Below are 14760 nucleotides of genomic sequence, written 5' to 3'. Positions count from 1 at the left end.
GACTCGCCCATCAGACTGCCAAACAGAGAATGTGATTAGCCACCCCACAGAACACGCTCCGCAGTCCAGTGTCAGTGTGTTTTACACCACGCCATCCCACGCTGGGCATTGGACTGGGTGACCTGAGGCTGGCATACAGCTGCTCGGCTATGGTAACCCATTCCATTAAGCTCCCGCCGCACAGTTTTTGCGCTTACATTAATGCCAGTGGAAGTTTGGAACTCTTCAGCTATGGAATCAGAGCGTTAGCGACTTTTATGCACCATGCGCCTTAGCAGTCGTTGACCCTGCTCTGTGATTTTAAGTGGTCTCCGCTTCGTGGCTGAGTTGCTGCTGTTCCTAATGCTTCCACTTTCTAATAATATCACTTACAGCTGAGCGTGGAATATCCAGCAGGGATGAAACTTCATGAACTGTCTTATTGCAAAGGTGGCCTCCCATCACAGTACCCAGGCCTCCCATCACAGTACCACACTTCCCATCACAGTACCCACGCTCCCCATCACAGTACCACACTTCCCATCACAGTACCCAGGCCTCCCATCACAGTACCCAGGCCTCCCATCACAGTACCCAGGCCTCCCATCACAGTACCCAGGCCTCCCATCACAGGAAGCCTGGTACTGTGATAGGAAGCCTGGTACTGTGTTAGGAGGCGTGGTACTGTGATAGGAGGCGTGGTACTCCTATTACAGTACCAGGCCTCCTATCACAGTACCAGGCCTCCTATCACAGTACCAGGCTTCCTATCACAGTACCAGGCTTCCTATCACAGGCTTCCTATCACAGTACCACGCTTCCTATCACAGTACCAGGCCTCCTATCACAGTACCAGGCCTCCTATCACAGTACCAGGCCTCCTATCACAGTACCAGGCCTCCTATCACAGTACCAGGCCTCCTATCACAGTACCAGGCCTCCTATCACAGTACCAGGCCTCCTATCACAGTACCACGCCTCCTATCACAGTACCACGCCTCCTATCACAGTACCACGCCTCCTATCAGAGTACCACGCCTCCTATCACAGTACCACGCCTCCTATCACAGTACCACGCCTCCTATCACAGTACCACGCCTCCTATCAGAGTACCACGCCTCCTATCACAGTACCACGCCTCCTATCACAGTACCAGGCCTCCTATTACAGTACCACGCCTCCTATTACAGTACCACGCCTCCTATCACAGTACCAGGCATTCTATCACAGAACCACACATCCTATCACAGGCTTCCTATCACAGTACCACGCTTCCTATCACAGTACCACGCCTCCTATCACAGTACCAGGCATTCTATCACAGTACCACGCCTCCTATCACAGTACCACGCCTCCTATCACAGTACCACGCCTCCTATCACAGTACCACGCCTCCTATCACAGTACCACGCATCCTATCACAGTACCAGGCATTCTATCACAGTACCAGGCATCCTATCACAGTACCACGCCTCCTATCACAGTACCACGCCTCCTATCACAGTACCACGCCTCCTATCACAGTACCAGGCCTCCAATCACAGTACCAGGCCTCCAATCACAGTACCAGGCCTCCAATCACAGTACCAGGCCTCCAATCACAGTACCAGGCCTCCAATCACAGTACCACGCCTCCAATCACAGTACCAGGCCTCCTATCACAGTACCAGGCCTCCTATCACAGTACCAGGCCTCCTATCACAGTACCAGGCCTCCTATCACAGTACCAGGCCTCCTATCACAGTACCAGGCCTCCTATCACAGTACCAGGCATTCTATCACAGTACCAGGCATTCTATCACAGTACCAGGCATTCTATCACAGTACCAGGCATTCTATCACAGTACCACGCCTCCTATCACAGTACCACGCCTCCTATCACAGTACCACGCCTCCTATCACAGTACCAGGCATGCTATCACAGTACCACGCCTCCTATCACAGTACCAGGCATTCTATCACAGTACCACGCATCCTATCACAGGATTCCTATCACAGTACCAGGCCTCCTATCACAGTACCAGGCCTCCTATCACAGTACCAGGCCTCCTATCACAGTACCAGGCCTCCTATCACAGTACCAGGCCTCCTATCACAGTACCAGGCATTCTTTCACAGTACCAGGCATTCTTTCACAGTACCAGGCATTCTATCACAGTACCAGGCATTCTATCACAGTACCAGGCATTCTATCACAGTACCACGCCTCCTATCACAGTACCAGGCTTCCTATCACAGTACCACGCCTCCTATCAAAGTACCACGCCTCCTATCACAGTACCACGCCTCCTATCACAGTACCAGGCCTCCTATCACAGTACCAGGCCTCCTATCACAGTACCAGGCCTCCTATCACAGTACCAGGCATTCTATCACAGTACCACGCCTCCTATCACAGTACCAGGCATTCTATCACAGTACCAGGCACTCTATCACAGTACCACGCTTCCTATACCAGTACCACGCTTGAAGTCACTGAGCTCTTCAATACGACCCATTTTGTATCACAAATGTTTGCAAATGGAGACTGCATGGCTAGGTGCCTGATTTTATACCGCTGTGGTAACGGGTCTGATTGAAACACCTCAATTCAATAATTAACAGGTGTGGTCACATACTTTTGTCCATATAATGTATCTATAGATCTACATAATGCTGTAAGATGCATATTTTTATCCAGCCAGCGCTGTACCATGCCCAGGACTGTTCCCAGACTCCTTTCAGTGCATGGAGCAGGTAAGGCTCCCACATGGGGCAAAATGCCCACTTGCGCCATCCCCAAAACACACAGGCAGGGGAGGGGCAGAGATCAGACAGGAGGATTTAGACGAGACTCAGTGAGGCGGCTACAGAATCATATAATACATACAGTACATATACAGTGATACACAGAGCGTACGTCCTATAGATACAGGATTATACACTGTGACAGGGAACCATGGTCTCACCTCCTCTACGTTCTGATTCTCCATCACACGCTATCATACATACAGTACATATACAGTGATACACAGAGCGTACGTCCTATAGATACAGGATTATACACTGTGACAGGGAACCATGGTCTCACCTCCTCTACGTTCTGATTCTCCATCACACGCTATCATACATACAGTACATATACAGTGATACACAGAGCATACGTCCTATAGATACAGGATTATACACTGTGACAGGGAACCATGGTCTCACCTCCTCTACGTTCTGATTCTCCATCACACGCTATCATACATACAGTACATATACAGTGATACACAGAGCGTACGTCCTATAGATACAGGATTATACACTGTGACAGGGAACCATGGTCTCACCTCCTCTACGTTCTGATTCTCCATCACACGCTATCATACATACAGTACATATACAGTGATACACAGAGCGTACGTCCTATAGATACAGGATTATACACTGTGACAGGGAACCATGGTCTCACCTCCTCTACGTTCTGATTCTCCATCACACGCTATCATACATACAGTACATATACAGTGATACACAGAGCGTACGTCCTATAGATACAGGATTATACACTGTGACAGGGAACCATGGTCTCACCTCCTCTACGTTCTGATTCTCCATCACACGCCATCATACATACAGTACATATACAGTGATACACAGAGCGTACGTCCTATAGATACAGGATTATACACTGTGACAGGGAACCATGGTCTCACCTCCTCTACGTTCTGATTCTCCATCACACGCTATCATACATACAGTACATATACAGTGATACACAGAGCGTACGTCCTATAGATACAGGATTATACACTGTGACAGGGAACCATGGTCTCACCTCCTCTACGTTCTGATTCTCCATCACACGCTATCATACATACAGTACATATACAGTGATACACAGAGCGTACATCCTATAGATACAGGATTATACACTGTGACAGGGAACCATGGTCTCACCTCCTCTACGTTCTGATTCTCCATCACACGCTATCATACATACAGTACATATACAGTGATACACAGAGCGTACGTCCTATAGATACAGGATTATACACTGTGACAGGGAACCATGGTCTCACCTCCTCTACGTTCTGATTCTCCATCACACGCTATCATACATACAGTACATATACAGTGATACACAGAGCGTACGTCCTATAGATACAGGATTATACACTGTGACAGGGAACCATGGTCTCACCTCCTCTACGTTCTGATTCTCCATCACACGCTATCATACATACAGTACATATACAGTGATACACAGAGCGTACGTCCTATAGATACAGGATTATACACTGTGACAGGGAACCATGGTCTCACCTCCTCTACGTTCTGAATCTCCATCACACGCTATCATACATACAGTACATATACAGTGATACACAGAGCGTACGTCCTATAGATACAGGATTATACACTGTGACAGGGAACCATGGTCTCACCTCCTCTACGTTCTGATTCTCCATCACACGCTATCATACATACAGTACATATACAGTGATACACAGAGCGTACGTCCTATAGATACAGGATTATACACTGTGACAGGGAACCATGGTCTCACCTCCTCTACGTTCTGATTCTCCATCACACGCTATCATACATACAGTACATATACAGTGATACACAGAACGTACGTCCTATAGATACAGGATTATACACTGTGACAGGGAACCATGGTCTCACCTCCTCTACGTTCTGATTCTCCATCACACGCTATCATACATACAGTACATATACAGTGATACACAGAACGTACGTCCTATAGATACAGGATTATACACTGTGACAGGGAACCATGGTCTCACCTCCTCTACGTTCTGATTCTCCATCACACGCTATCATACATACAGTACATATACAGTGATACACAGAGCGTACGTCCTATAGATACAGGATTATACACTGTGACAGGGAACCATGGTCTCACCTCCTCTACGTTCTGATTCTCCATCACACGCTATCATACATACAGTACATATACAGTGATACACAGAGCGTACGTCCTATAGATACAGGATTATACACTGTGACAGGGAACCATGGTCTCACCTCCTCTACGTTCTGATTCTCCATCACACGCTATCATACATACAGTACATATACAGTGATACACAGAGCGTACGTCCTATAGATACAGGATTATACACTGTGACAGGGAACCATGGTCTCACCTCCTCTACGTTCTGATTCTCCATCACACGCTATCATACATACAGTACATATACAGTGATACACAGAGCGTACGTCCTATAGATACAGGATTATACACTGTGACAGGGAACCATGGTCTCACCTCCTCTACGTTCTGATTCTCCATCACACGCTATCATACATACAGTACATATACACTGATACACAGAGCGTACGTCCTATAGATACAGGATTATACACTGTGACAGGGAACCATGGTCTCACCTCCTCTACGTTCTGATTCTCCATCACACGCTATCATACATACAGTACATATACAGTGATACACAGAGCGTACGTCCTATAGATACAGGATTATACACTGTGACAGGGAACCATGGTCTCACCTCCTCTACGTTCTGATTCTCCATCACACGCTATCATACATACAGTACATATACAGTGATACACAGAGCGTACGTCCTATAGATACAGGATTATACACTGTGACAGGGAACCATGGTCTCACCTCCTCTACGTTCTGATTCTCCATCACACGCTATCATACATACAGTACATATACACTGATACACAGAGCGTATGTCCTATAGATACAGGATTATACACTGTGACAGGGAACCATGGTCTCACCTCCTCTACGTTCTGATTCTCCATCACACGCTATCATACATACAGTACATATACAGTGATACACAGAGCGTACGTCCTATAGATACAGGATTATACACTGTGACAGGGAACCATGGTCTCACCTCCTCTACGTTCTGATTCTCCATCACACGCTATCATACATACAGTACATATACAGTGATACACAGAGCGTACGTCCTATAGATACAGGATTATACACTGTGACAGGGAACCATGGTCTCACCTCCTCTACGTTCTGATTCTCCATCACACGCTATCATACATACAGTACATATACAGTGATACACAGAGCGTACGTCCTATAGATACAGGATTATACACTGTGACAGGGAACCATGGTCTCACCTCCTCTACGTTCTGAATCTCCATCACACGCTATCATACATACAGTACATATACAGTGATACACAGAGCGTACGTCCTATAGATACAGGATTATACACTGTGACAGGGAACCATGGTCTCACCTCCTCTACGTTCTGATTCTCCATCACACGCTATCATACATACAGTACATATACAGTGATACACAGAGCGTACGTCCTATAGATACAGGATTATACACTGTGACAGGGAACCATGGTCTCACCTCCTCTACGTTCTGATTCTCCATCACACGCTATCATACATACAGTACATATACACTGATACACAGAGCGTACGTCCTATAGATACAGGATTATACACTGTGACAGGGAACCATGGTCTCACCTCCTCTACGTTCTGATTCTCCATCACACACTATCATACATACAGTACATATACAGTGATACACAGAGCGTATGTCCTATAGATACAGGATTATACACTGTGACAGGGAACCATGGTCTCACCTCCTCTACGTTCTGATTCTCCATCACACGCTATCATACATACAGTACATATACAGTGATACACAGAGCGTACGTCCTATAGATACAGGATTACACACTGTGACAGGGAACCATGGTCTCACCTCCTCTACGTTCTGATTCTCCATCACACGCTATCATACATACAGTACATATACACTGATACACAGAGCGTACGTCCTATAGATACAGGATTATACACTGTGACAGGGAACCATGGTCTCACCTCCTCTACGTTCTGATTCTCCATCACACACTATCATACATACAGTACATATACAGTGATACACAGAGCGTATGTCCTATAGATACAGGATTATACACTGTGACAGGGAACCATGGTCTCACCTCCTCTACGTTCTGATTCTCCATCACACGCTATCATACATACAGTACATATACAGTGATACACAGAGCGTACGTCCTATAGATACAGGATTACACACTGTGACAGGGAACCATGGTCTCACCTCCTCTACGTTCTGATTCTCCATCACACGCTATCATACATACAGTACATATACAGTGATACACAGAGCGTACGTCCTATAGATACAGGATTATACACTGTGACAGGGAACCATGGTCTCACCTCCTCTACGTTCCGATTCTCCTTCGCACTCGTCTCGTACAGTCTGACTCCCATCTGATCACTGAATCTTTTAGCATCCGCAGTTTCAACACGTTTTCGAGATGGGTCATCGTCTTTATTACCCACTGATAAAGGATAAGGAGAGGGGCGTTAGCTGGCGCATCATCTTGTAGCGAGAACAATGATAACTCTGGGTGGTCAGAATAAACTCCTCCAAAAGGGAAGACCAGACTGAATCACATATCACAACGCAGGAATAGAGCACAGGAGCCGCACCAGAGGAAGCAGGGAGCAGGAATCACACCAGGGAAAGAGGACCAGGAATCGCGTGAGAGGGAGCGAGGCCAAGGGACCAGGAATCGCGTGAGAGGGAGCGAGGACCAGGAATCGCGTGAGAGGGAGCGAGGACCAGGAATCGCGTGAGAGGGAGCGAGGACCAGGAATCGCGTGAGAGGGAGCGAGGACCAGGAATCGCGTGAGAGGGAGCGAGGACCAGGAATCGCGTGAGAGGGAGCGAGGACCAGGAATCGCGTGAGAGGGAGCGAGGACCAGGAATCGCGTGAGAGGGAGCGAGGACCAGGAATCGCGTGAGAGGGAGCGAGGACCAGGAATCGCGTGAGAGGGAGCGAGGACCAGGAATCGCGTGAGAGGGAGCGAGGACCAGGAATCGCGTGAGAGGGAGCGAGGACCAGGAATCGCGTGAGAGGGAGCGAGGACCAGGAATCGCGTGAGAGGGAGCGAGGACCAGGAATCGCGTGAGAGGGAGCGAGGACCAGGAATCGCGTGAGAGGGAGCGAGGACCAGGAATCGCGTGAGAGGGAGCGAGAACCAGGAATCGCGTGAGAGCGAGCAAGGACCAGATCCCGGGCATCACAAGACTGTGAAAGGGCCAGTGCCCAGGAACTGTGTTATGGGGCGCTAAAAAGACCAGAAACCAATCTATATGGAGCGTGGCCAGGGACCAGGATCTGTGCAACAGGGGACTAAACAGACCAGAAACCACTCTATATGGAGTGAGGGTCAGGGCCCAGAAATTGTACCATAGGGAGCAATCTTCTATCAGTCACACCAAAGGAACCTGCCCGTCCCTCCATCCCAAATTCCAGGCCCAGCAGCAGTTAGCAATATCCTCACCGAGCACAGTACACACAGAGTCACAGTTCTGGGTGATCTCATGCAGCCATCGTTTCACATTTATAAAGGATTCTGGGCTGGTGACATCATAAACCACGATGACCCCATGAGTGTTCCGGTAATACCTATGAAGACAGTAACCGTAGTATAAGGATCAGAGTGATCAGCGCAGTTCTTATGCGTCTATTTATCCCCTATATCCAGTCCAGCACCCCTTTACCGGTCCTGCTGCTACTTATTACACCCCAAATTCTGTTTTCCATCAACCACATCCCACACACAACTGATACTGCTACTCATTTATCCCCAAATTACTATCTTCCATCCTACATCCCCAGCCCTGATACTGCTCCTCATTACTCCCCAATTACTATCCTCCATCCTCAGCTCTGATACTGCTCCTCATTACTCCCCAATTACTATCCTCCATCCTACACCCCCAGCTCTGATACTGCTCCTCATTACTCCCCAATTACTATCCTCCATCCTCCCCAGCACTGATACTGCTCCTCATTACTCCCCAATTACTAACCTCCATCCTCCCCAGCACTGATACTGCTCCTCATTACTCCCCAATTACTATCCTCCATCCTCCCCAGCCCTGATACTGCTCCTCATTACTCCCCCATTACTATCCTCCATCCTCCCCCAGCCCTGATACTGCTCCTCATTACTCCCCAATTACTATCCTCCATCCTCCCCAGCACTGATAATGCTCCTCATTACTCCCCAATTACTATCCTCCATCCTCCCCAGCACTGATACTGCTCCTCATTACTCCCCAATTACTATCCTCCATCCTCCCCGGCTCTGATACTGCTCCTCATTACTCCCCAATTACTATCCTCCCCAGCTCTGATACTGCTCCTCATTACTCCCCAATTACTATCCTCCCCAGCACTGATACTGCTCCTCATTACTCCCAAATTACTATCCTCCCCAGCACTGATACTGCTCCTCATTACTCCCCAATTACTATCCTCCATCCTCCCCAGCACTGATATTGCTCCTCATTACACCCAAATTACTATCCTCCATCCTCCCCAGCACTGATACTGCTCCTCATTACTCCACAATTACTATCCTCCATCCTCCCCAGCCCTGATACTGCTCCTCATTACTCCCCAATTACTATCCTCCATCCTCCCCAGCACTGATACTGCTCCTCATTACTCCACAATTACTATCCTCCATCCTCCCCTGCCCTGATACTGCTCCTCATTACTCCCCAATTACTATCTTCCATCCTCCCCAGCACTGATACTGCTCCTCATTACTCCCCAATTACTATCCTCCATCCTCCCCAGCACTGATACTGCTCCTCATTACTCCCCAATTACTATCCTCCATCCTCCCCAGCTCTGATACTGCTCCTCATTACTCCCCAATTACTATCCTCCCCAGCTCTGATACTACTCCTCATTACTCCCCAATTACTATCCTCCATCCTCCCCAGCTCTGATACTGCTCCTCATTACTCCCCAATTACTATCTTCCATCCTCCCCAGCTCTGATACTGCTCCTCATTACTCCCCAAATACTATCCTCCCCAGCACTGATACTGCTCTTCATTACTCCCCAATTACTATCCTCCATCCTCCCCAGCTCTGATACTGCTACTCATTACTCCCCAATTACTAACCTCCCCAGCACTGATATTGCTCCTCATTACTCCCCAATCACTATCTTCCATCCTACACCCCCAGCCCTGATAGTGCTCCTCATTACTCCCCAATTACTATCTCCCTACCTAAACCCCCAGCTCTGATACTGCTCATTACTCCCCAATTACTATCTCCCTTCCAAAACCCCCAGCTCTGATACTGCTCCTCATTACTCCCCAATTACTATCTCCCTTCCTAAACCCCAGCCCTGATACTGCTCCTCATTACTCCCCAATTACTATCCTCCATCCTCCCCAGCTCTGATACTGCTCCTCATTACTGCCCAATTACTATCTCCCTTCCTAAACCCCAGCCCTGATACTGCTCCTCATTACTCCCCAATTACTATCCTCCATCCTCCCCAGCTCTGATACTGCTCCTCATTACTCCCCAATTACTACCTCCCTTCCTACATTCCCCCAGCGCTGAATACTGCTCCTCATTACTCCCGAATTACTATCTTCCATCCTCCACAGCTCTGATACTGCTCCTCATTACTCCCCAATTACTATCCTCCCCAGCACTGATACTGCTCCTCATTACTCCCCAATTACTATCCGCCATCCTACCCTCCAGCTCTGATACTGCTCCTCATTACTCCCCAATTACTATCCTCCATCCTCCCCAGCTCTGATACTGCTCATCATTACTCCCCAATTACTACCTCCCTTCCTACATTACCCCAGTTCGGATACTGCTCCTCATTACTCCCCATTTACTATTTTCCATCCTACACCCCCAGCCCTGATACTGCTCCTCATTACTCCCCAATTACTAACTCCCTTCCTAAGCCCCAGCTCCGATACTGCTCCTCATTACACCCCAATTACTATCCTCCATCATCCCCAGCTATGATACTGCTCCTCATTACTCCAGAATTACTATCTTCCATCCTCCCCAGCTCTAATACTGCTCCTCATTACTCCCCAGTTACTATCCTCCATCCTACACCCCCAGCCCTGATACTGCTCCTCATTACTCCCCAATTACTACCTTCCCTCCTTCCCCAGCTGATACTGCTCCTCATTACTCCCCAATTACTATCCTCCATCCTACACCCCCAGCCCTGATACTGCTCCTCATTACTCCCCAATTACTATCTTCCATCCTTCCCAGCCCTGACACTGCTCCTCATTACTCCCCAATTATTATCCTCCATCCTCCCCAGCTCTGATACTGCTCCTCATTACTCCCCAATTACTATCCTACATCCTCCCCAGCCCTAACACTGCTACTGATTACTCCCCAATTACTACCTTCCCTCCTCCCCAGCTCTGATACTGCTCCTCATTACTCCCCAATTACTATCCTCCATCCTCCCAAACTGATACTGCTCCTCATTACTACCCAATTACTACCTTCCCTCCTCCCCAGCTGACACTGCTCCTCATTACTCCCCAATTACTATCCTCTATCCTCCCCAGCTCTGATACTGCTCCTCATTACTCCCCAATTACTACCTTCCATCCTCCCCAGCTCTGATACTGCTCCTCATTACTCCCAATTACTATCCTCCATCCTCCCCAGCTCTGATACTGCTCCTCATTACTCCTAATTACTATCCTCCATCCACCCCAACTCTGACACTGCTCCTCATTACTCCCCAATTACTATCCTACATCCTCCCCAGCCCTGACACTGCTCCTCATTACTCCCCAATTGCTATCCTCCATCCTCCCCAGCTCTGATACTGCTCCTCATTGCTCCCCAATTACCATCTTCCATCCTCCCGAGCACTGATACTGCTCCTCATTACTCCCCAATTACTATCTACCATCCTACACCCCAGCTCTGATACTGCTCCTCATTACTCCCCAATTACTATCTTCCATCCTCCCCAGCTCTGATACTGCTCCTCATTACTCCCCCCAATTACTATCATCCATCCTACACCTCCAGCCCTGATACTGCTCCTCATTACTCACCAATTACTACCTTCCATCCTCCCCAGCTCTGATACTGCTCCTCATTATTCCCCAATTACTACCTTCCATCCTCCCCAGCTCTGACACTACTCCTCATTACTCCCCAATTACTATCCTGCATCCTCCTCAGCTCTGATACTGCTCCTCATTACTCCCCAATTACTATCTTCCATCCTCCCCCCCAGCCCTCTTACTGCTCCTCATTACTCCCCCATTACTATCCTCCATCCTACACCCCCAGCTCTGATACTGCTCCTCATTACTATCTTCCATCCTCCCCAGCTCTGATACTGCACCTCATTACTCCCCAATTACTATCCTCCATCCTCCCCAGCTCTGATACTACTCCTCATTACTCCCCAATTACTATCCTCAATCCTCCCCAGCTCTGATACTGCTCCTCATTACTCCCCAATTACTATCCTGCATCCTCCCCAGCCCTGATACTGCTCCTCATTATTCCACAATTACTATCTTCCATCCTCCCCCCCAGCCCTCATACTGCTCCTCATTACTCCCCCATTACTATCCTCCATCCTACACCCCCAGCTCTGATACTGCTCCTCATTACTATCTTCCATCCTCCCCAGCTCTGATACTGCACCTCATTACTCCCCAATTACTATCCTCCATCCTCCCCAGCTCTGATACTGCTCCTCATTACTCCCCAATTACTATCCTCCATCCTCCCCAGCTCTGATACTGCTACTCATTACTCCCCAATTACTATCTTCTATCCCCCACAGCTATAATACTGCTCCTCATTACCCGCCAATTACTATCCTCCATCTTCCCCAGCCCTGACACTGCTCCTCATTACTCCCCAATTACTATCCTCCATCCTCCCCCCCAGCTCTGATACTGCTCCTCATTACTCCCCAATTACTATCCTCCATCCTCCCCAGCTCTGATACTGCTCCTCATTACTCCCCAATTACTATCTTCCATCCTACACCCCCAGCCCTGATACTGCTCCTCATTACTCCCCAATTACTATCCTCCATCCTCCCCAGCTCTGATACTGCTCCTCATTACTCCCCAATTACTATCTTCCATCCTACACCCCCAGCTCTGATACTGCTCCTCATTACTCCCCAATTACTACCTTCCATCCTCCCAGCTCTAATACTGCTCCTCATTACTCCCCAATTACTATACTCCATCCTCCCCAGCTCTGATACTGCTCCTCATTACTCCCCAATTACTATCCTCCATCCTACCCCCCAGCTCTGATACTGCTCCTCATTACCCCCAATTACTATCCTCCATCCTCCCCAGCCCTGATACTGCTCCTCATTACTCCCCAATTACTATCTTCCATCCTACACCCCCAGCCCTCATACTGCTCCTCATTACTCCCAAATTACTATCCTCCATCCTACACCCCCAGCCCTGATACTGCTACTCATTACTCCCCCATTACTATCCTCCATCCTCCCCAGCTCTGATACTGCTACTCATTACTCCCCAATTACTATCCTCCATCCTCCCCAGCACTGATACTGCTCCTCATTACTCCCCAATAACTATCTTCCATCCTACACCCCCAGCCCTGATACTGCTCCTCGATACTCCCAAATTACTATCCTCCATCCTACACCCTCAGCCCTGATACTGCTACTCATTACTCCCCAATTACTATCCTCCATCCTCAGCTCTGATACTGCTCCTCATTACTCCCCAATTACTATCCTCCATCCTACACCCCCAGCTCTGATACTGCTCCTCATTACTCCCCAATTACTATCCTCCATCCTACACCCCCAGCTCTGATACTGCTCCTCATTACTCCCCAATTACTATCCTCCATCCTCAGCTCTGATACTGCTCCTCATTAATCCCCAATTACTATCCTCCATCCTCCCCAGCACTGATACTGCTCCTCATTACTCCCCAATTACTATCCTCCATCCTACACCCTCAGCCCTGATACTGCTCCTCATTACTCCCCAATTACTATCCTCCATCCTACACCCCCAGCTGATACTGCTCCTCATTACTCCCCAATTACAATCCTCCATTCTCCCCAGCTCTGATACTGCTCCTCATTACTCCCCAATTACTATCCTCCATCCTACACCCCCAGCTCTGATACTGCTCCTCATTACTCCCCAATTACTATCTTCCATCCTCCCCAGCTCTGATACTGCTCCTCATTTACTCTCCAATTACTATCCTCCATCCTCCCCAGCTCTGATACTGCTCCTCATTACTCCCCAATTACTATCCTCCATCCTCCCCAGCTCTGATACTGCTCCTCATTACCCCCCAATTACTATCCTCCATCCTCCCCAGCTCCGATACTGCTCCTCATTACTCCCCAATTACTATCCACCATCCTCCCCAGCTCTGATACTGCTCCTCATTACTCCCCAATTACTATCTTCCATCCTCCCCAGCTCTGATACTGCTCCTCATTACTCCCTAATTACTATATTCCATCCTCCCCAGCTCTGATACTGCTCCTCATTACTCCCCAATTACTATCCTCCATCCTCCCCAGCACGGATACTGCTCCTCATTACTCCCCAATTACTACCTTCCCTCCTCCCCAGCTGATACTGCTCCTCATTACTCCCCAATTACTATCCTCCATCCTACACCCCCAGCCCTGATACTGCTCCTCATTACTCCCCAATAACTATCTTCCATCCTCCCCAGCCCTGACACTGCTCCTCATTACTCCCCAATTATTATCCTCCATCCTCCCCAGCTCTGATACTGCTCCTCATTACTCCCCAATTACTATCCTCCATCCTACACCCCCAACTCTGATACTGCTCCTCATTACTCCCCAATTACTATCCTACATCCTCCCCAGCCCTAACACTGCTACTGAT

The 14760-nt window shown here is 48.5% G+C and overlaps 1 protein-coding gene across 2 annotated transcripts in view; it reads right to left on the bottom strand.

Annotated features, from left to right (window-relative positions):
- The window catches only part of LOC148525137 (ras-related protein Rab-35-like), a 191745-nt gene that overhangs the window by 16294 nt on the left and 160691 nt on the right, over window positions 1-14760 (bottom strand). For both annotated transcript variants that reach the window (XM_088471172.1, XM_088471173.1), the window contains exons 5-6: window positions 8332-8456; window positions 7198-7322 (exon numbers count right to left, since the gene is read on the bottom strand). In XM_088471172.1, coding sequence (XP_088327298.1) covers window positions 7198-7322; window positions 8332-8456 — 250 coding nt within the window. The remainder of the gene's footprint in view (window positions 1-7197; window positions 7323-8331; window positions 8457-14760) is intronic.

Source organism: Taudactylus pleione, unplaced genomic scaffold, assembly GCF_031769625.1.
Source record: "Taudactylus pleione unplaced genomic scaffold, aTauple2 ptg000112l, whole genome shotgun sequence".
In the NCBI taxonomy this organism is placed as follows: domain Eukaryota; kingdom Metazoa; phylum Chordata; class Amphibia; order Anura; family Myobatrachidae; genus Taudactylus; species Taudactylus pleione.
This window is presented reverse-complemented; position numbering and strand designations above follow the sequence as displayed.